Source organism: Schistocerca americana, chromosome X (assembly GCF_021461395.2).
Source record: "Schistocerca americana isolate TAMUIC-IGC-003095 chromosome X, iqSchAmer2.1, whole genome shotgun sequence".
NCBI classification, from domain to species: Eukaryota; Metazoa; Arthropoda; class Insecta; order Orthoptera; family Acrididae; genus Schistocerca; species Schistocerca americana.
Genome location: NC_060130.1, coordinates 118,596,891 through 118,621,145, shown reverse-complemented (window position 1 = coordinate 118,621,145; position 24,255 = coordinate 118,596,891). Strand labels below are relative to the sequence as shown.

The 24,255-nt window shown below is 40.0% G+C and overlaps 1 protein-coding gene and 1 non-coding gene across 3 annotated transcripts in view; one reads left to right on the top strand and one right to left on the bottom strand.

Moving 5' to 3' along the window:
- The window catches only part of LOC124555307 (dynamin-binding protein-like), a 215,072-nt gene extending 205,967 nt beyond the window's left edge, over nt 1–9,105 (top strand). Inside the window, exon 22 of one of the 2 annotated variants that reach the window (XM_047129182.1) lies at nt 6,611–9,105. In XM_047129182.1, coding sequence (XP_046985138.1) covers nt 6,611–6,805 — 195 coding nt within the window. In that variant the 3' untranslated portion in view covers nt 6,806–9,105. The remainder of the gene's footprint in view (nt 1–6,610) is intronic. The other variant, XM_047129181.1, reaches the window with a different exon arrangement.
- Trnat-ugu lies at nt 2,339–2,412 on the bottom strand. Its single transcript has one exon. It is a non-coding gene; the product is annotated as a tRNA-Thr (tRNA).
- Nucleotides 9,106–24,255: the final 15,150 nt, after the last annotated feature.

The following is a 24,255-nucleotide window of genomic DNA, read 5'->3' as shown; positions in this document are numbered from 1 at the left end:
CAGCTGTATTTGTAGATCGTATTGCATTTAAAATTGATTTCGGTGTTACATTACACCATCTCGAGTCACCCACCTGGATAGCTGCATGTGTTTGTGCCACTTCTGGGACAGGGAGTTGTGCCAGCTCCAGATTGGATCTACATGGTGGATTAACGTTGAGGATTGGTGTACCGACCAGCCTGGATGTGGTTTTTGGGCAGTTCTACATCTACATCTACATCCATACTCCGCAAGCCACCTGACGGTGTGTGGCGGAGGGTACCTTGAGTACCTCTATCGGTTCTCCCTTCTATTCCAGTCTCGTAATGTTCGTGGAAAGAAGGATTGTCGGTATGCCTCTGTGTGGGCTCTAATCTCTCTGATTTTATCCTCATGGTCTCTTCGCGAGATATACGTAAGAGAGAGCAATATACTGCTTGACTCCTCGGTGAAGGTATGTTCTCGAAACTTCAACAAAAGCCCCTACCGAGCTACTGAGCGTCTCTCCTGCAGAGTCTTCCACTGGAGTTTATCTATCATCTTCGTAACGCTTTTGTGATTACTAAATGATCCTGTAACGAAGTGCGCTGCTCTCCGTTGGATCTTCTTTATCTCTTCTATCAACCCTATCTGGTACGCATCCCACACTGCTGAGTAGTATTCAAGCACTGGGCGAACAAGCATACTGTAACCTACTTCCTTTGATTTCGGATTGCATTTCCTTAGGATTCTTCCAATGAATCTCAGTCTGGCATCTGCTTTACCGACGATCAACTTTATATGATCATTCCATTTTAAATCACTCCTAATGCGTACTCCCAAATAATTTATGGAATTAAATGCTTCCAGTTACTGACCTGCTATATTGTAGCTAAATAAGGGATCTTTCTTTCTGCGTATTCACAGCACATTACACTTGTCTACGTTGAGATTCAATTCCCATTCCCTGCACCATGCGTCAATTCGCTGCAGATCCTCCTGCATTTCAGTACAATTTTCCATTGTTACAACCTCTCGATATACCACAGCATCATCCACAAAAAGCCTCAGTGAACTTCCGATGTCATCCACAAGGTCATTTATGTATATTGTGAATAGCAATGGTCCCACGACACTCCCCTGCGGCACACCCGAAATCACTCTTACTTCGGAAGACTTCTTTCCATTGAGAATGACATGCTGCATTCTGTTATCTAGGAACTCTTCAATCCAGTCACACAAGTGGTGTGATAGTCCATATGCTCTTACTTTGTTCATTAAACGACTGTGGGGAACTGTATCGAACGCCTTGCGGAAGTCAAGAAACACGGCATCTACCTGGGAACCCGTGTGTATGGCCCTCTGAGTCTCGTGGACGAATAGCGCGAGCTGGGTTTCACACGATCGTCTTTTTCGAAACCCATGCTGATTCCTACAGAGTAGATTTCTAGTCTCCAGAAAAGTCATTATACTCGAACATAATACGTGTTCCAAAATTCTACAACTGATCGCCGCTAGAGATACAGGTCTATAGTTCTGCACATCTGTACGACGTCCCTTCTTGAAAACGGGTATGACCTGTGCCCTTTTCCAATCCTTTGGAACACTACACTCTTCTGGAGACCTACAGTACACTGCTGCAAGAAGGGGGGCAAGTTCCTTCACGTACTCTGTGTAAAATCGAACTGTGTAAAATCGAACTGGTATCCCATCAGGTCCAGCGGCCATTCCTCTTTTGAGCGATTTTAATTGTTTCTCTATCCCTCTGTCATCTATTTCGATATCTACCATTTTGTCATCTGTGCGACAATCTAGAGAAGGAACTACAGTGCAGTCTTCCTCTGTGAAACAGCTTTGGAAAAAGACATGTAGTATTTCGGCCTTTAGTCTGTCATCCTCTGTTTCAGTACCATTTTGGTCACAGAGTGTCTGGACATTTTGTTTTGATCCACCTACCACTTTGACATAAGACCAAAATTTCTTAGGATTTTCTGCCAAGTCAGTACATAGAACTTTACTTTCTAACTCATTGAACGCCTCTCGCATAGCCCTCCTCACACTACATTTTGCTCTGCGTAATTTTTGTTTGTCTGCAAGGCTTTGGCTATGTTTATGTTTGCTGTGAAGTTCCCTTTGCTTCCGCAGCAGTTTTCTAACTCAGTTGTTGTACCACGGTGGCTCCTTTACATCTCTTACAATCTTGCTTGGTACATAGTCATCTAACACATATTGTATATATGAAGACAGTAACTGTTATCGAAAGAACAGAATACTGTTGATGACCGTGCAGCTTTTCCCTGGAATAAATGATGACTAACTGAAACCCTCAGCTGCCGACAGGTGTTGTTGATATAACTCGATGTGGACAGCTGAAAATGTGTGCCCCGACCGGGACTCGAACCCGGGATCTCCTGCTTACATGGCAGACGCTCTATCCATCTGAGCCACCGAGGACACAGATGAATAGCGTGACTGCAGGGACTTCTCCCTTACACGCTTCCCATGAGACTCACATTCCCAACTGTCCACAATTCTACATATGTAATGTACCTTATAGACATTTGCCCATTCACTCATTACTTGCGCACGCTTTGGCGATTCCCGTAAGAGTTCGGGCAACCTGTGCGCATTCGCACAGACGAAGGTCAATGGCTGGATAGCCTTTAACTATATATATGAAGACAGTAACTGTTCTCGAAAGAACAGAATACTGTTGATGACCGTGCAGATTTTCCCTGGAATAAATTATGACTAACTGAAACGCTCAGCTGCCGACAGGTGTTGTTGATATACCTCGATGTAGACAGCTGAAAATGTGTGCACCGACCGGGACTCGAACCCGGGATCTCCTGCTTACATGGCAGCTAATCTGAAAATCACATTTAAGTGCCTGGCAGAGGGTTCATCAAACAAAGTACATTAGTAGATTTTGAGGTTTGTTATTACCAACCGTTTAGGATTTGAAAACAACATGAATAATGAGGTTGACAGCTTGCCTCTGGCAAAGAAAGGAGCAAATTATGCAGTCATAAAAATCCAGGGTTACCACCAGAGCTGGAAATCAGGAAATTTCAAACATATAAGGGAAATTTGGAAGAAGAAAAAAAAAAAAAAAAAAAAAAACCTATAGAAAAATCTCATTTTTTTTTCTCATTAGATGAAATGGTTTGTTTACTGAGATGTAATGCTTCGTCACTGGCTGGTTACAGCTGACTACGTGTGCCACTTCCCTACTCCCTCATCTTACTGCTTCTCTCCTTCCTACCATTCCCCTCGGTTTGCCATCAGTGCTGCCACTAGCTAGCAGCGGCCGATGAGAGGCAGGGAGGCACGAGGAGTGGTTTGTTTGGATCTGATTCTCAGAGATTGTTGACTCAGCAGCCAGAGACTGTGGTCATGTGTGCATGAGTTGTGTCTGAGTAACTGTGTGAATGTGTGTATGCTCTTATTTTCTGACAAAAGCTATGGCCGAAAATTGTTGTGAGAGTGCGATTGTCTTTTCTACGTGCCTGTCTTTAGCTCAGCGAACATCTTTACAGTGAGTTGCTACCTTTCCTCATTAGTATTGGATTCTCAGAGTATTTGCGCAAGTTATCTATTTTGATCACCACAGTCTCATTTCATCAACACGGTGTCTGTGAGATGCGGAAGCTGGCCACACGAGTGGACTTCCACAAAGGGCCAAAGCCGGAGGCCATTTCTGCAGGTATTTCTGAAGGATCGGGCCTGCCGATCTGAAGCCCGTTGTTTCCCACTGACGTGCAAGCTCTATCCCTTCGGATTTAGTCTCACCGATCTGCCTGCAGGTCGGGTCTGTTTGTGTGTGTGGCATAATGCGGTGGATTTTCATGGTTCGTACACGGACTCAGGACTGCAGTGCTCCTTGGCAGGCCAGAGGCCACGAGTGATGGAGTTCGTGAACTGTGACTGCCTCACCGCAAGTACGTTGTACAGCGCGGCATTTTATGGACATTTTATTTATTCTAGTACATTTTCACACTTCAAAAATAATTTATATATTAGAAAGTATTGACAATAAGAAGAAGAAAATTGTGGCAGTCACTGGCAGTTCGTATATTATGTACTCGTGTATTTCCTGAAATAAAAATCACAAAATACCTGTTAAATAATAGACATAAGGTAGTCTTCAATAACGAACATTGTAGAACCGACATTTTATTGGTGGCCATCTACAGTGTTGGTTTACACAACTCTTCCCTGCCTTATACACTTCTTTCAAAAGGCCTACTTTTTTCTAGGGTTATTTCTGAAATCAGTGAAGGTATTTTAAATCTGTCTTGCGACTCCAAGGAAATGGGTATTTTTGTCACCAAATGTGTTTTGTTTTATTGAAATAAAACAACAAGTGATCCTAATGAAACACATACCATTTGGCTTGCTTTCTCCATCTAAAAACAGTTCATTACAAAAGATGATGATAGTACTTAAGATTTCGCTCACACAGGGGAGAAATACAGAAGTCCTTACTTCTTTCTGTCAACTTATGTCTTTACTTACCCTTGAGATCTCAAATTTTGTCAGGGAAAAATGTTAAAACTTGTCTGAAATCAGGGAATTTCACCTAGGGAAACTTATGGCGATCCTGAAATCTGGTACTACATTCCTAATTAATTAAGGGGGGGGGGGGGGGGGGGTAGGACGTCAAACGGGACGACTTAAAGCAGGAGAGACACCACAAGAATTTTTAACATCCACTGCCTATACTTTTACAAATAAATTCATAAAACTTTGTCAGAATGACCAGAAAGTATTCAGGATTTACACTTATAGTGGTGGAAGCTCAAAAATATAAGAAAATAATTTATTTTTTTACATTTGTATTTCACCTTTTTTTCACTTACCATTGGCTGCATTTGTTGCTATAGGTACACTTTTCTTCATAAGTAAGGGAGATTCTTAGATTAATTTTGCACAGCATACAAACCATACTTACAGTTGTATGAAACTCAAGAATTTTCCAAATATATTAAAAACTGTGGTAAAAATTGAGATAATTAACTATAATATTTGAGTTTTTTCTAAACATAAAGTTTAAAATGCAACAGCACATTTATTTTTTCATAAATTAAATAATTTCTAGAGTTTCATACACCTGTAAGTATGGTTTGTATGCTGTGCAAAATTCATCGAAGAATCTCTCTTACTTATGAAGAAACGTGTACCTATAACAACAAACGCAGCCAATAGAAGTGAAAAAATGATGACCTTTCACATGTACAAAAAAATTATTTTGTTATTTTTTTTGAACTTCCACTGCTATAATTGTGAATCCTGAATCCTTCCTGGTCATGCTGACAAAGTTTTATGAATTTATTCGTAAAAATATAGACAGTGGAAATTGAAATGTCCTGTGGTGTCTCTCCTGCTCCAAGACGGCCCGTTTGACGTCCTACCCGCCTTAATGGTGCTGGATATGTCACTTGAGGCTGATTATTCATTTGAACCAAATTAGAAAGAACTGTATAGGTTAGAGAGTACCTCCAAAGTAAATTATAACCTGCTCCCCCTTCCTGATCCAGAACTCCATGCTGACTTCTTCCCATCCTACCAGCTATAGACCCAAGAGCCTCTACTCTCTCTCTTTACATTCCAACTCCTCTCTGTTCCAGCTCCAACATCACTCCATACCACCTATTTTGTCCACCCCTTCCCTCACCATCACTCTGCAGACACAATGCAGCAACACCATCTATGTTTTCTATGGAAATGTTATCAGTAGAAATTATCATTTATTATTATTAAACTCTATTCTATCAATTTAAAATTCTAAAACTCTACTCACATCTTAAGTTATATTAGGCTGAGAATAGAAATAAACTAATATTGCCATCTAAGCAGCTTTATTAAACTCACCTCCATAGTTGCTTTCCAACGGCATATTAACTATGCCAACGTCTTCGAAAATGTATAATTAAGCTATCCAGTCTACAGGTTTTGTTATTGACTTTTCCCCCTTGTGTATTCCTTATTATATCTCTTCATTTCATATGTTATGTCTGTGTTTAATTTTAACAATATTTTTGAAGTGTACTACATTCCAAACGTTTTGTCTCCTCTCCCTCCCATCCATGATTTACCTAAATCATTGTATGAAGTGTTGTATACCTTTACACACACAAAAATTAGCAGTGTTATTAATGTGAAAAACATAACAGTTATTAATTTATGTTTCCTGCCACAGTTGCATACATATTCCTTACTAGAGACTAGTTTTGGACAAGTTCTTTGATTTTCAAACCATTGCTTATGTCTTTATTATGTGATTGCAAAATAATTCCAGTGAAATTTATAAAAGTTTTAGTCTGTCATTGGCAAATTGACTTCCTAACGTTAGGTCAGCTTAGCAAAAATGTAGTATATGGAAGTTAGTTGTGCCAAGGACAGACAGTTCAAAGGTATACATACTTTAAGAACCGACCAACACTTTTACATGAAACACTGGAATTATTTTACAATCAAATGATGAAGATACGAGCAATGGTTTGAAAATGAGTGGACTCGTTCAAAACTAGCCATCATTAAGTAATATGTATGCTAATGGGATAAGAAATTGAATCAATAAAAAATATATATAGTTGCTGTTCCTTTATGCCATCACATTCTGTAATTGATAGTGTTTGTTTACTTGCAGTTCTACTATGCTGTCTACAGCTTTGAAGGCCAGGGACCTACTACATTGGCTATAAAGGCTGGGCAAGTTGTTAATGTTCTCCAACATGAAGATGCCCAAGGAAATTCCGAATGGTGGCTAGTAGTTGACAGGTTTGGGAACAAAGGATATGTACCAGCAAATTACCTTGCTAAATACGATGATTACAGTAATTAAATTTTGTATGATGACAGCAGTCAGTTTCTTTCTGTATACTGTATTCATTTTGTTAATTATGTGCAGACTGTAGTCTGTGTGAAACACTGCAACTGTTTTTGTAAGTGCCAAAGCCAAACAGACTATGTGCAGCTAAGAACCACATATCATTTCATTATTGTATGCATTTAACTGACCAGAATATTCAGTTATTAATAATTTTAACTGCTCATTTTGTGTGCTTCTGTGGTTTCAGCTATACCACAATTCTCTGCTTTTGTAATAATGTTGTATTTTAATGCGCTGAATGCATGTAATGTTTTTTGGAGCAAAACCTAATTATTTTACTTTATTTGAATAGCATCTGTTTGGGCATATGCTATAAACTCTTAGTTGTTTTCTCCCATGCAAATGAAGCCGTATCTGTGATATTCTGCCTGCTATGTAGTTTGGTGCTAACTAAGAGTGAAAGGAAAATGTTTCCATTCAAGAGTCACAAGATTTTCTGGGCTGTAAGTCTGCCAACAAAGCTGTTAATCATTCATCTGTATAAAGTGCATAGAGAGAGAGAGAGAGAGAGAGAGAGAGAGAGAGAGAGAGAGAGAGAATATGAATGCATGCCATTACATTGATGTTTTGCCAGACTTTACAAGTGTAAGATATGAAATATTTGTTCCTGTACTGATGGCAGCTTAATATTTTTGTAAGTGGTAAGAATACTAGTGTGTGCAATGTCTGGAAAAGAAGTGGGAAAAAAGGCCCACTCACCAATAAGACTCGGTAACGGAAAAAGAACTGTTTTTGGGCCTCAGATCCTTGTGTAATCTGCTGATAGACACTCTAGGGGAAACATATGTGACCGAGAATACCATAATTATAAAGCAGTGACAACATAATACAAGGAAAAATGAACAAATTGGTGCAGAAAAGGAACAGACTATCAAGATTACAAACTTCCCAAGAGAGAAATATTGTGTGTTGTGGGACTTAAACCCAGACCATTGCTTTTCAAGGGTGATGCTCTTACACGCAGCCATCCATCCAAGAATGAATCATTTCTGATCTTCACAGCTTTAATTATGTAACACAAGAGAGTAGCATTCCCTGCTGCCCAAGTAGAGAACTTGAGAAGGGGAGCTGCTGCTGCTGCTGATGATGATGATGCAATGTTCATTTTTGATCAGTTCATGATAAAATTTCAAATGCCAATCTGATACCTGCACAGGAATGTTTACTGACAAATTGGAACACTTCTGGCTGAGATGAAGACCAGCTGGTCCCAACATGTGAGTCAGCAGTAACTCTAAGGTACTGAATTTGAGCAACATAAAAGGGCAAAAGATAAATTATTTTTGAAGTTATATGCCATCCAGGCCTTTGTATTTTTCAGGATGGGTGGTGGTGGCACTGAATTACAAAATGACCAAAGTTTTAGTCTGACCTGCAGTGTTTTGGAAAGTGGTTATATCCAATGAATGACAGTTCTTGTACTTTTGAAATGAGAACAGAAAATACAAAGTACCTTGCTAACAGTCAAATAAGTTGATTCAATAACATATTTGGACATGTAACAAATATTAACTTTCAAAACATATAACAAAGACCTTTGTTGTTGTATTTCAGTGGATTAGCGCCATATTTTGTTTGATTTCACAACATTGAGGAAACGAATGTGCACCTCTCAGAAATTTTATATTAAAGTTTCTGGTGCAAGGCAGCTGGGTTTGTTATACCATCATCTCCAGTCTCTTATAGGCTGCATTTGCAGCACATGCAGTGCTTTTAAAAATTGCATTATGATTTTGCTACCTAGACATTTATAGGTCACTTGAGAATCCTTGTGATGCATAGTAGCTACCATGGGTTGAAGATCTGATTAATTAATTAAAGAATTAAATGCTGTTAGTATTCATTCCCTCCTCTTCCCTAAACAAAAATTATGGATGCCAAGTCAATTAAATATTTCTTCTTTCTTGCAAACACAAAAAATACTGGCTTGGAGCAATATTTATTAACATCAGTATTTTCCGTAGAAATTGTATATTGTTTGTTCTGGCAAATTAACTTATTCTAGCAGTAATTCAGTTCCTTATGTAATCTTCATTAGAATGATTTGCATTTTAAATGTGATCTTACTTTTGTTATTTTAAACATACTGTACAGAAATTATATTGTGAATTATATTTGTTGTAGAGTAATATGTTGTATATATTTTGTTGTATGTGAACAAATTTACCCACATTTTAATAAAAATGTTCTGAACATTACTGTAGTCTTGCTTGTATTGTGTGTGTGTGTGTGTGTGTGTGTGTGTGTGTGTGTGTGTGTGTGTGTGTGAGAGAGAGAGAGAGAGAGAGAGAGAGAGAGAGAGAGAGAGAGGGTGAGGGGGGGGGGGGGATATTGGATTGAATACATTATGTGGTTAAATATATTGGCAAGGTCATTATACATAGAGAAATAGTTCAATTGAAGGAGAATGGCATCTAAGAGTATGTAGCCTGCTGAAGAACAGTAAAATCCATTTTATAAGTAGAACGATATGCAATAAATAAAATATATTGAACAGATTGTTTGCCTGAGCTTTCTAAACTCTGCAACTGGAGAACCTTTGTAACTCACAACAGTTTGACAATACTTTTGTTGGATATACATTTTTTTATTATTATTTTTGCCTTCCATTGTATAATTAACTATTTTCAATTTTCTACTCTGTAATTTCAGGCATGGAAGTGTTATCTTAGTTATTTAAATCACTAAAACGCAAAAGTATATGGTATTTACATTGGGGGGTGGGGGGGGGGGGGGTTGTTGGGATGTTTAAGGGGGACTAGTATTTACATCCCTCAGAGATAACTGAGTTTAACTTGAATTTCTGCAATGTTGACCTAAGACTAGATTTATGATTGCCAGACATTGCTTCATTTGTGGAAGAAGGTTGCAGTCTTGCTCCAGCCCATGCCTGATCTAGGCTGTGTCATATGAATATGCATCCTTTTTACACTGCATGAGCAGGGGAATGACTGCTGCCTTTCTTTGATAAGTGAAGCTGTGTGTGAAGATTGCAAATATGGTCTTATGCTGAAATTGCAAAAACTGGACTTTTACTTCTTTACAGTCTTGTTGAAGTTTTTGTGGCCACTTGATGTACAGCCTGTTGGCTTCGATTTCTGGCTATTTTGTAAACACAAGTGACTGACATTCGCAAAAATTCTCTCTGGTTTGCCACTAGCAATGGAGGGTAAACCTGAGAATGGTGGCGAATCATCATAAAAATCAGTAAACAAATGTTGGCCAAAGATCCTGAGACAAACCAACAGGCATTACACATGTATCTCTCAGGTATGTATTTGTATGCTGAAAATCATTTAAAATGAGGAATACTTCTGCACTAGTGCCCTTCTTTTTTCAGATAAGTGGAAAGGCAAAAATAGCATGAATTCAGTTCTGCAAAAGTGAAGAGTTAAGTGCAAGTTCCTACTCCAAAATGGATAATACTGTATTGAGCACTTAATGTTTATGAAGTCTGCCTACTAATTATCCCAAGTAATTTAAACTGAGCAAGGTGGCACAGTGGTTAATACACTCACATTTGGAAGAACTGTTTCCTTAGATCACGTGAGGCAAAAAATACTGAGATGTTTTTCTTGAACGAGAGAAAGCCTATTCCTTTGCTTATGCTTCGCAAATCAGAGTTTGTGCTCAGATACTTATGACATGGTCTACTGCAAGTTAAACCTTAATGTTTCTAGATTCCATCGAAATAATTAAAAGTGACACTGTTTTAAAACCATCAACTTCTTTATGTAGTATCCTATGTTAGACAAACAAGGATTGATCACGTGAGGATTTGAACCACCGCCTACCTCAGTATGAGTACAGTATCTTACAATTGCACAACCTTAAAACTCGAGATGCTAAATAAAGTTAGTTTCTTGCATACCTCATTCCTTAAAAATACATATATTCCAGAAACAGTTCTAAATGAACATCTCATTTGTGTTATATATATCTCAGAAGAGGCTCCAAATAAAGTAAAAAGATGTGCAGCTAATCTCTTCAGTTACTGAGCACAAAGCTTTTTACCTTCAGACCATGTTTTTATCTTGAGTGAAACCAATGAGGAAAGATTATTTTATAATCAATCTGCACATTATTTACTTCATCAGTTCAAAAATGGTTCAAATGGCTCTGAGCACTATGCGACTTAACTTATGAGGTCATCAGTCGCCTAGAACTTAGAACTAATTAAACCTGACTAACCTAAGGACATCACACACATCTATGCCCGAGGCAGGATTCGAACCTGCGACCGTACTTCATCAGTAAACATGTTAAGGTGAAAAGAGGAACATGAAGGATGTGAAGATCTAGAGAAAATCTGAGAGAGGCATTCAATAACTGGAATTTCATATGCTGAAAATTAGTAGAACAATTTATCTGGAACAAGTTGGGATGAAAGTTCTAGTTCAAGGAGAATCATTCTACATAGTGGAAAATAATACATTGAAGAGTATAGTAAAATGTTAAATATCAGTGACATGCATTCAGATAACATAGTGGAAGGAATTTCTGTTAAGAAAAGAAGAGAGTGCATGTTTATTCCACTTTTTAAGAAGCATTAAGATACTAACTAGAGAGATTGTGTGTCTTCAGGTTTTTACAGATACATAATTGATTCCAGGACTAGATGTGAAGCAGTAAACCAGGGCTTCACAACATATGTACTCGCGGAGCAAGCTGTGAGCAGCAAGGCGCGAGCACGGAGCAGCGCGAGCACGCTACCCCCACTACCGGACCAGAGCTGAGAGTGGGGAGAGTCACGTGGAGCACACAACAGCTGTCGCCAGTAGAGATGGGTCGAACTTGTTCATTCCCGTGAACTACTTCATTCGTTTCACTCTTTGCCGCGAAGCGTTCAAATGAAGTAGTTCATTCATGAAGTACGGAAGCCTGGCGAAGTTGCCCAGTTCTCCGCTCAGCCGCGGCTACGCTCGCTTCGCCTCGCTCGTACAATAAAGCTTCGTAATACTTCATAATTTTACCAACAGATGGCCGAACTATGCAGTAACGTGCACGCAACGTTTTACGCTCTTACAGCGTCTGAGTTAAATAGAACATGGTCGAAGGGGACAAAGGAAAGATAAACAGAGAAGCCTGTCACATATAAAGAAGGTGATACATTGAATCTTGCTCGACATTTTTTCATGAAGCGCCCAAAAAAGTCTTTATCTGCCAAGTGAAACATTATTTGTTGTATTCATGGACTGAGAACTAGGGCTTCCAATGAAATGCAGTCCAATTTTATTTTCCTTTTAAAATTTAATCCAAAATAGAATGAGTATGTTTACCACTGTCACAAAGTCTATACACCTACGTTAAGTAATTGTTCAGAAGTTTTCCTGTTCATTTTATTTTTGTTGAGAATAATAACCCTCCACATTCAAAACATAAACTGTCACCTGTTGTCATTGGTACGATTTCAAGTAAAATCCCTCTTTCAGTGTTATTAACAAACCTTTTATTTTCATGTTAGCTGTGCGTGCTCATACAGCCAGCCTCTTCGTTTGTATCTTTAATATTCATTTGTCTGCAAGGGCTGCCAACGGCAAGCTACCCGTGGACGCGAAGTTTAACTGCACAAACAGTCACGGGTAATGATGTCAGCACTGCAGGAAGCAGCTGACGCTGCCTTCCCCTCACCCCTCACCTCCCCAACCCCTCCTAAACCTATCGCTCACCACAAACACCGCTCGTCGACAGGCAGTAGAGGGAGGACTCAAGTGAAGGGAGGATGAGTAACGTAGCGCCGATGTAGTGGGAGAGGGGAAGAGAGTGAGTGAACTAGAAAAAAGTGTGGAGTGTGCTATCTGTGAAGAGTTTGAAGTACCAGTTCATTGAAATTGAGTGGTTAGTTCTCTGGAGTGAAGTGTTCATTTGAACGACTCGTTCACGAGCTCCCCATCACTAGTCGCCAGTCAATGTAAATCCGCTGCCACCTGCAGGGATATCACTCACGAATTATTACTGCGACGATTGAAACAAATAAACAAGAATGTACATGTGCCACATAATTTTATTAGCTTAGTGTATGCTTCTACATTCGTATTAATTTGTGAACTATTACACAATAAAAGGTGTCACTGAAGTGTGGGATTCTCTGTTATCTTGTACTTTTTGCCCATTACAATTGCGTCTATGTTTGAAGTAATTGTTCTTGTGCATCGTAGGCGCAGCGTGCAGTTTAAATTTTGATCAGGCAATGCGTTCCTCAGGCGCATCTTGTTACATTTCATTGCAGAGAACAGTTGTTCACAAACACGTGGAACCGAACATTGATATTATTATAGCCGCCAGTTTGTGCAAACGAGGAAATCTATCCTAAGGAAAGTGTCTGTAGAATTCCAAAATGTTTTTCTTGTTCTGAAATTTGTCTCTGTATTCTCTGTCACACTGCAGGTCAATAATTTCTAGTTGCAGCTCAGGACAAATCTCTTCAATATTCGCTGAATATGGAGAGTAGAATAGATCAAAATCACTGTCTAGTGCTGTCAGATCTTGAAAGCATTGATCAAATTCTTCCTTAAGGGCAACTAAACTATGGGAATAACGTTCAGTCTTTGTGAACATCTTGCATGGATGATAATTTAGGAAAATGAGCTAGATTTCCTGTTTCCAGCTGACTCACCCAAAGTGTCAAATTCATTTTAAAAGCTTGTATTCGATCTATGAAATGAGTAATTAGCAGATCATTACCTTGTAGTAAAATGTTCAAAGCATTCAGATGGCTAGTTAAATCTGCTAAGAACGCGAGATCACATTTCCATGAAGGCTCTTTCAATTCAGGAACACACATGTTATTTATTTCCATGAACATATTTATCTCATCTAATAGGCAAAAAAATCGATTTAATAATTCGCCACGACTAAGCCAGCGGACCTCGCTGTAATAAGGCAGGCTGCCACACTGGCTTTCTACATCCTCAAGAAAGCTTTTAAATTGCCTGTGTTGTAGCCCATGCTTCCTTATTTAATTGGTTGTACGAACAACAACACTCATTACATTTTTTAGAGTGATACTCTTTGCACATAAGTTTTCCTGGTGGATCACACAGTAAACGCCCCATATTTCATTCGGCACGGTCAGTTTTTGCATTTTCTCCTTCAACAGCGCAACGAAACCTGATTATTTCCCTGTCATCGCTGGTGCACCGTCTGTAGACACTGAAACTAAAGAATTCCACAACAATCCTATGTTTTCAACACTTTCTTGAACACTACATAAAATATCACCTCCGGTTGTAGTGTTCTTCATGGCTACTACATCGAGGAGCTCCTCCCTCACCAGAAGATCTCTTTTAACACCTCTAAAAAATATGGCAAGCTGCGCTGTTCCAGTGATATCAACACTTTCGTCCAGAGCTAGAGAATAAGTCATAAAATCTTTACAGATACTTGCAAGCTTGCTCTGGACGTCGTCTGCCATGTTCTGTATGCAACGCATAATGGTCGTGTTAGATAATGGCACAATTCGAAACTGTTCAACTTGAGATGGACACAAATGTTCCGCTGCAACTACCAAACATTCTTTTATTAAATCGCCATCAGTGAAGGGGCGCAGGGATTTTGCTAAAAGCAAAGTAATTTTGTAACTCACTCTGAGAGCTGCCTCAGTTTATTTTTCTTCGTCGTCCAGATCTTCTTCGGATAGCTTTCTTTTAAGTTTAATAACTTCCTGTGCACAATCTCATCCATCATATTTTCCACTTCCGTAGTCTTTCGCATGGTACGACATATAATGTCGCTGCAAATTAAATTTCCTAAAAGAATTCAGCGTTTAGTGACATAACTAAACATTTTGCAACACCATCTTTTTCTGTAAACAGATACAATTCCTCCCAACTGCGAAAGCATGGTTGGGGTTACACAACGGCTACTTGACATGATTCGTAACCAGCAAAGTGACTGTTAGAGCTGATCGTAGTACTAGTTTAAACGTTACACAGTCGTCGCGATTTCAATAGGCAAGCTGCGGCCCTATTCAAACGTGCGCGCGCATTTCCCCTCCATCCCTACTCCGCGACCTTGCACCTGCTCGCGAAGAGGTGCCTGAGCAGACGCGAGTACTTGCGCTCAAAACCGGCCAGTTGTTAAGCCCTGCTTACCCTCTCTCAAGGTGGCTTCCGCCAGCTCCCCTGATGATGCCCTCCTCCCCTCCATCTACCCCTCCTACCAACTTTGATCCTCCCTCCCTCTTCCTGTTTTTGCTCCTTTGGGCACCCTCCCACCCTTCTCTCCCTCTTCCCTCCCCCCTTTTCTCCCCACTCCTCCCCCGGGCTTCCCCTCCCTGTCCCTCTCCTCCTGCCCCCATCTCCTCAGCCATTGGCATCTTTGTTCTCCCCTCTCCCCCACCTCCCCCTTCTTCCGCTCTTGGCAGGTCCCCGGACTCGCACACGCTAAGTGGACATTCGCGCGCCGGAGATCATCGCCATCAGTGTCTCGTGTGTGCCGTCGTGTGTAGTGTTCAGTGTTCACCGTCACACTCCATCGTTCACCTGTGCCATCGCCATCTTCAGTGTTAGTGCGTCGTGACAACAGTTTGTAGTGTGGATTATCGTCGAGTGTGAACGGCTCTGTGTTTGTCTTTATGTGTCTACTGTTTTATTGCCCACCGTTATGTGTATTCTTTCTGTTGTTTTCTCATTGTCTATTCTATGGCTGAAGAGCAGCGTAGAATGCTGCTGACAGACTGCCTGTTGTACAGGTTTTAAAATAACAATAAAGAAAAAAAAGCCCTGCTCTAGTTATCAAGAAATTCTCGAGAAGCTCACGAGAAACGGCTCGGCGGCATGTGCCGCTGCGCGCCAGTTGGCTGCGACAACATACGCCGCGCCGCTGTTGTTTTATGAATTGAATGCCGCCGCTAGACAAACACGCTCGCTGCTCGCTGTGCTCGTAACTAGTATGTCTCAGGTTTCATTCGAGTAAAGTTGTTATTCAAATCAATATGGACACTCGAAAATGAACATCATGGTGCTGGCAATACTTTACGGAGGATGGAGATAATGTTACTTGCAACATTTGTCGTAGAGATGTCCGTAATGTATCAAAAAATACAACGGGCATGATTAGACATCTTAAACTGCACAATTTACCGAGCAATAAAACAGCGACGTCCGTGGAGACAGAGGCTCATTCTTCCAATAGTGCGAGGCAGACAAAATACCCACGTACGTATGGTACAAAAGGTGAATTCCGTGCAAAAGTTCGGATAGTGTCCGAAGTGGTCCGGCACGCTTAAAAAAACATTGATTTTTTTTAATCGTACTCCGATAACATACAACATACCCCAAAATCAAACCTATACTATCCTAGCTTTTGCACGATACGATATGAAATTTTATTGGACTAGTTGTCGAGCATAATGTATCCCCTTGCTGGAGCTCTGATCTAAATCTTACGTTTTTCATAGAGGGAAGTAAACGGCAACAACAGCTAGATCAAGCACTAGTGCCCATGATAACAGACGATTTTCGACCGTCGAGGACACTGGTTTTCGACATTTTGTTTCACTGTTGGACCCACAATACTCGATACCAAATCGAAAAAAGTTGCGCCTCATGATTGAGGACGATTACCATAAACAGAAAGAGGCTGTAAACTTGGCAGTGGTCGACTCTACTTGTGTTTCTTTAACGACCGATATTTGGACCTCAATAGTGACGCATATATTGCTGTAACTGGTCATTTCATTAACACTAATTGGTGCCTGAAAGCTTTAGCTCTCGAGACATTCCGTTTCCCGGAGAGGCATACAGCGCTAAATATTAGTGAGGCGTTAGATAACGTGATTTCAAAATGGAACATTGAAAACAATGTTGTAAGCATCACAACTGACAACGCCATTAACATGACGGCAGCCGTACAACTTATTCAGAGTGGCAACATAGAAATGCAACATGTGCCTTGTTTAGCACACACCATCAATTTAGTTGTGAAAAATTCTTTGAACAGCAATGGTGAGCTCTGCATAATGCGGGAAAAGGCCAGAAAAATTGTTAGCTATTTTAAAAAAAGTTGCAATGCTAATGAGAAACTCCATGGGATCCAGGATCTAATGAAAAAACCTGTTCATAAATTGATTCAGGAAACCATAACCCGATGGAACAGTACGTTTTATATGCTACAACTTCTAGTGGAGCAAAAGGAATGCATTGCAGCCTGTTTATCATCTTTGTATCCAGGTGTAGAGTACCTCACAGCTGACGAGTGGCGTATTTTGAGCGAATGTTTGTGTGTACTGGAGCGATTTGAAGAGGTAACAAGTGAAATCTCAACTGAAAACTATACCTCTCTTTCGAAAGCTATTCCAATAATCAGACAGCTAATCCTAACCGTATGCAATGGGAAGTGGGCTACCACGACAGCGCAAGAGCTACAGCAACATCTGCACAACTCACTAATAGCCCGGCTAGGATTAATAGAAACAAAGTTCATGCCGTTGCCACAATAATAATAATAATATAATAATAATAATTTTATTGTCGTTCGGCCATTACAGCAATAGACAACGTCATATACATACTAAAATACAATTAATAGTTTGAAAGAAACAACAGGTTTGTTGTTAACATTATAGTATTATATTACAGTTGTAAATTCTCTTATATCATAGAATGGGTGGAGGACTAGCCAGTCATGAATTGTTTGTTCAGGTAATTCTTGAACAGATTGAGGAAGATTATTAAATAATTTGTACCCCATGATTTCGTAGCTGTTGAGTGACTTTGACAATCTGTGGTAAGGAACATAGAGGCACCTATTCCTTCTTGTATTGTGGCTATGTAGATTTTCTCTGGTTTTTGTTTCTGGTAATTTCTTCTTCGTATAAATTAGAACATAGTATATGTACAAGTTTATAACAGTCACGATTTTCTGTTCACAGAACAATGGTTTACAGTGTGCCTTATATGCAGAACCAGTAATTATCCTAATCGCTTTTTTTTTTTGCAGTATTAATATGTCATGTACACAGCTAGAGTTCACCCACAAAATAATTCCATATGTTATTACTTTGAAAGAATGAAAAATAGGATGTTCTAACATATTTTTCAGGAACACAATCCATAAGTCGCCTTAACAGGTAAATAACTCTTGACAATTTACCACTAATATATTGTACATGTTGACCCAAGATAATTTATCATCAATGTATACCCCCAAAAATTTGACATAACTTGGATCATGTGACAGAAGCTTTTCTGTAAGACTACAGACCATCTGCTGTGTTTTGTTTTCATTCAGCAGGAATCCATTTGCCTTGAACCAATAGGATGGTTGGTCAATTGTCTTTGCTGCACAAGTTTTAAGGCTATTGAAATCACTAGCATGAAGAAATGTTGTATCATCTGCATACAACACAGTGGTGGACTTGATAAATGACGGCAGATCATTTATCATTATCAGGAACAAAAAGGGGCCCAGCACAGATCTCTGCGGAACACCTACCTTGACTTGTTCTATACTCGACATTTCTCTCCCTACACAAACAACTTGCTTACGATTCTGAAGATATGATTTTATTAATTTAAGGCTCTTATGTCTAATTCCATAGAATTCCTAGGAGTGGCTTATGCTTTGCACAGTCAAAAGCTTTTCTTGGATCACAAAATGTGAGTTAAGCATAGCCCTTATCCTCAAACACTTCATGTAAATATTTGACTACAAAGTCTATAGCATCCACAGTAGACAACTTTTTCCTAAAATCATACTGAGATTCACTAATTATTCCTAATTTTTCAAAATAGACAGATAGCTGTTCGTAAGTTACGCATTCCAGTATTTTAGAAAACAATTGGAACTATGGAGATTGGTCTGTAACTGGAAGGTGAGTCCATATCTCCCTTTTTATATATTGGAACTACCCTAGCCACTTTGAGTTCTTCGGGAAAATATCCATCAGATATGCATTTATTTATACAGAATGTTAAGGGGTACGTAATATAGTCTATTACTTTCTTTAGTAAATTACAGGATATGTCATATATATATATATCTACACTGTCTGAAGATTTCATCCGTTTTACAATGCTTAGGACATGACTAGGTGAGACCTCGGAGAACATAAACGTACCTGTGTCTGTTGGTGTTCTGCAAACATTTTTAGAAAGTAACTCTGATGAATTGATATCAGGTTTGATTATAGTATTTCCTACATCTTCAACAGATTTAATAAAGAAATCATTGAGCTTTCGGGGACTTATATTAATTTTTTTGCTTCTTACATCTTTAGCAACACCATTTATTAATTTCCATGCAGCTTTGCACTTATTTGTGGAATTATCAATGGTATTGAAATTATGTGCTTTTTTGGCTTCCACTATGGCTTTTTTATACTCATTCCTGCATTTTATATAGGCTAATCTGGTATGTTCTGTTTTCTGATTGCTACATATATTGTGCAGCACCATAACTTGGTTTTTCATATTTAATAATTTTTTAGTGAACCATGAATTTTGTCTGTCTGTAGCCCTGTTTGTAAAGCCGTTGTCAGTTAATTTGCATTTCTTTATGGGGATATTGTCATTAAATTGTGTCAGAAATGTTTTAAAAAATCTCTGAAATAATAGTTTCCCTGACGAATCAGCACTAAGACTACAACTTGTGTCACCATGACATTGGCTGAACCAGTCTCTCTCAGCGAGGGACTTACAGAGCTGAACAATTTTGTCATCTGTGACAGGTCTGGTGATTATAACTTTTGGGACAGGCTTAGTAATATTACTATTATCAATACAGAACCTACTTGTATAGTTTAAAGATACAGAGTCATGATCTGAAAATGGAAACGCTGTAACATCACGATTCTTCTGTAGTTTTAAAGTTGACAAAAATATTGTCAAGACATGCTTTATCTCTTGTGGTCCTGTTATTGATTGACTGCAAATCGCACTGTCTTAGAAGGTTTTTCAACTCAGTCACGGTATGTTTATGTGTTGTTATATCAAACTCTGCATTCAGATCTCCACCAATTACTATGTCATAATGCAACCATCTGGTCCCTCTTAGTACATCTAACAGCATGTCCAAATTTTCTAGAAATACATTGATGATACCCTCAGGTGACCTGTAAAGGGATACTATTACTAACTTAAGACTGTCCATAACTATACCAGTGGCTTCTAAGTTCTGTTCCTCACGTAAATAATCTAGGTCCAACTTAACAATGGAGCAGCTGAATGACTGATTAATATATACACTCCTGGAAATGGAAAAAAGAACACATTGACACCGGTGTGTCAGACCCACCATACTTGCTCCGGACACTGCGAGAGGGCTGTACAAGCAATGATCACACGCACGGCACAGCGGACACACCAGGAACCGCGGTGTTGGCCGTCGAATGGCGCTAGCTGCGCAGCATTTGTGCACCGCCGCCGTCAGTGTCAGCCAGTTTGCCGTGGCATACGGAGCTCCATCGCAGTCTTTAACACTGGTAGCATGCCGCGACAGCGTGGACGTGAACCGTATGTGCAGTTGACGGACTTTGAGCGAGGGCGTATAGTGGGCATGCGGGAGGCCGGGTGGACGTACCGCCGAATTGCTCAACACGTGGGGCGTGAGGTCTCCACAGTACATCGATGTTGTCGCCAGTGGTCGGCGGAAGGTGCACGTGCCCGTCGACCTGGGACCGGACCGCAGCGACGCACGGATGCACACCAAGACCGTAGGATCCTACGCAGTGCCGTAGGGGACCGCACCGCCACTTCCCAGCAAATTAGGGACACTGTTGCTCCTGGGGTATCGGCGAGGACCATTCGCAACCGTCTCCATGAAGCTGGGCTACGGTCCCGCACACCGTTAGGCCGTCTTCCGCTCACGCCCCAACATCGTGCAGCCCGCCTCCAGTGGTGTCGCGACAGGCGTGAATGGAGGGACGAATGGAGACGTGTCGTCTTCAGCGATGAGAGTCGCTTCTGCCTTGGTGCCAATGATGGTCGTATGCGTGTTTGGCGCGGTGCAGGTGAGCGCCACAATCAGGACTGCATACGACCGAGGCACACAGGGCCAACACCCGGCATCATGGTGTGGGGAGCGATCTCCTACACTGGCCGTACACCACTGGTGATCGTCGAGGGGACACTGAATAGCGCACGGTACATCCAAACCGTCATCGAACCCATCGTTCTACCATTCCTAGACCGGCAAGGGAACTTGCTGTTCCAACAGGACAATGCACCCTGGCCAGCAAGATCTCCGGATCTGTCCCCCATTGAGCATGTTTGGGACTGGATGAAGCGTCGTCTCACGCGGTCTGCACGTCCAGCACGAACGCTGGTCCAACTGAGGCGCCAGGTGGAAATGGCATGGCAAGCCGTTCCACAGGACTACATCCAGCATCTCTATGATCGTCTCCATGGGAGAATAGCAGCCTGCATTGCTGCGAAAGGTGGATATACACTGTACTAGTGCCGACATTGTGCATGCTCTGTTGCCTGTGTCTATGTGCCTGTGGTTCTGTCAGTGTGATCATGTGATGTATCTGACCCCAGGAATGTGTCAATAAAGTTTCCCCTTCCTGGGACAATGAATTCACGGTGTTCTTATTTCAATTTCCAGGAGTGTATATTGCCACAGCACCTCTTATATGCAATTTTCTACAGTAACTATTTGCTACGTTATAGTTATCAAGTTTGACAACTGGACGTACACTCTCAGTAACCCAATGTTCACTCAGACAGAAAATATCAAATTTGTTATCTAGTCCAAAACTGTTTACAATAAATTCTTTATCTATTAGTCCTTGAACATTCAGATAGCAAATTTTAAGATCATAATTGTTGTTTATTTTAGACTGAACGTTTTGGTGAGGTGTTATGAAATTTGTTACACCACTTACCTCGTGGGCTTCTTCATCTTGCTACCTTCCACTAAAAAATCATTTAGACGGACAGGTGGTGCTGTTTTCCGTCTACCCATAACACTTGATGCTGCTTCTCCTGCTGCAATTCTCATTTCTCCTTTTAGAGGCACTGTAGTTACTGTTGCTGGTGAAACTTCTGCTGTACTGCTACTGTTACTTCCTTTTCCACTGCTGCTACTAATAATGCCACTGGTGACTGTGACGCTTTACATGTTTGCACAGTTGTAATTTTTTCATCGTAGAGTGTATCTGCAGATGTTTCTTCCTCATATGCTGTTGCTGCACTTTTCTTTCCTGTTGTCATTGGCAGAAAACCTGTTGCAGGTAGTGCTATTTTTACATAGGCATCCACTCCTGCTGTCTTTATCACCTGGAGAATTTCTTTGGCCAGTTATCGACCCAAGATTCAAAACGTTGCCATTTACGAATCCCATTCATTCAAAACATGCCGTTACAAGCCTAATTGCAGAGTGCACAAACATGGTAGAGACCGTACGATCTACTCATTCGGCTACTAACGACACTAACCACAAGTACCATCTCGTACAAAACGCCAGTAATTCCTTATGGGCTTCTTTCGATGAAGAGGTTTCCAATACAAATCTAATGAAAAGCTGTTGTGATAGCATAGACCTGGAAGTACAAAGATATTTGAAAGAACCGTACCTACAACGCACGGATAATCCTTTACACTACTGGAAAAAAAGTGAAAACAGTTACCCAGGTCTAGCTGTCGTGGCAAAAAAAAAAAAATCTTGCAATACCTGCAACTTCTGTTCCCAGTGAAACAATATTTTCGAAAACAGGACTACTTATAAACAAACAAACAAACAAAGAAGCTGCCTAAAAGGCCAATTGGTTAATAAAATCATATTTCTAAACAAAAATCGACGGCAGTGCAACAGTGGGATGTAAAAATGCCTTCTGCTGAACAACTTTTGTTGCTTTTCTTTCTTCAGTAAGTAAACACATGTACACAGTTTCTGTATATAAAAGGCTATAGCACTTTTACGTTTAAGCATGCATGCGTACATGCAGAATGTACAATGTAATTTATTTTGTAAGAATAAAGCTTCTGCTTTATGCGAATTCTGTGCTGTTTTTTAAAAAAAAAAAAAAAAAATTCTATGATTTTTGTCTTATGGGACATATGCTAATACTTCAGTACACATTAGTAACGGTAGTACAGTTGATATCAATCATAGAATTTCAAAGTTTTCCGTGCACGTACTACGACGAGTCCGACCACTGCGGCTCAGTGCTTCGTGTACTGAAGGTTTGCGCAATTTCTCTGAGAGCGCAGCACTGTCAACTTCTCGAGCATACCCGAGACATTCTCGAGAAATTGCCATCTCGAGCGCGATCATAGCCCATCCCTAATTCGAAATCCTGTAAAAATCGTTTTCCAACAGACCATTGACTTTTTTAGTTCATCTTCGTCCCATATGTCGCATTATACTCTCAAGTTTAGATCAAAATTTTGACTCCATATTTATATAGCATGATTAAATTCACATCTTTGGAGACTTGAAACCACCACAAAGCACACAGTAACAAAATCCACAGAGTTTCAAATAAGCAGGAAATGCAAAATTTTTGACCATTTTTCCTAAAATTTAGTGAGTGAAGAATCTGAGTTTAACAACTAAACTCTTCGTATCTATTTAAAAAAAAATAAATAAATAAATAAAATAAAATTCATCTTCTAATTTTAAATAAGAATTTGTGAATATTGCACCTATTTAATGTACTTGAAATTCAATTTCCTGTGTACTATAGAATTTTAACTAAGAGTAAATACACATTGACTGTCAAAATTTTATCAGTAAATTGTAAAAGTATTCATAAGGAAGTTCCCGAATTTACTGCCCTCCAGTAAATTTGTGATGCTCAAATTATTCTCAGAACTGAGAGCTGGCTTGGAGCCCTTTAACCTACTGAGTATACACTGGGGCATCTATGAATTCGTTGCAGTAGATATGCACAGGTCTTCTTGCGAAGTACTTTTGAACAAGTTTTCGAAAAACTTGTCTTGAGCAGCTAATTCAACATCCCACAAACAGTGGAAATGTTTCAGACCTTGTAACTACAAACAGGCTGGACCTTATCAATGGTGCCAGTATGGAGACAAGAATGAGTGATCATGATATCATAGCGACAATGGTTACTATGTTAATAAATTAATCAAGAAGACTAGGAAAGTAGTTTTGCTAGAAAGGGCAGATAAGCATGTTGCTAGCATCCCACTTAGACAATGAATGGCAAACATTTAGTTTCAATATGATGGAGTTAGAGGAATTGTGGACAAAGTTTAATCACATCGCAAATCGTGCTTGGGAGTAAGTGAATTGTTTCTGTTGTTGTGGTCTTCAGTCCTGAGACTGGTTTGATGCAGCTCTCCATGCTACTCTATCATGTGCAAGCTTCTTCATCTCCCAGTACCTACTGCAGCATACGTCCTTCTGAATCTGCTTAGTGTATTCATCTCTTGGTCTCCCTCTACGATTTTTACCCTCCACGCTGCCCTCCAATGCTAAATTTGTGATCCCTT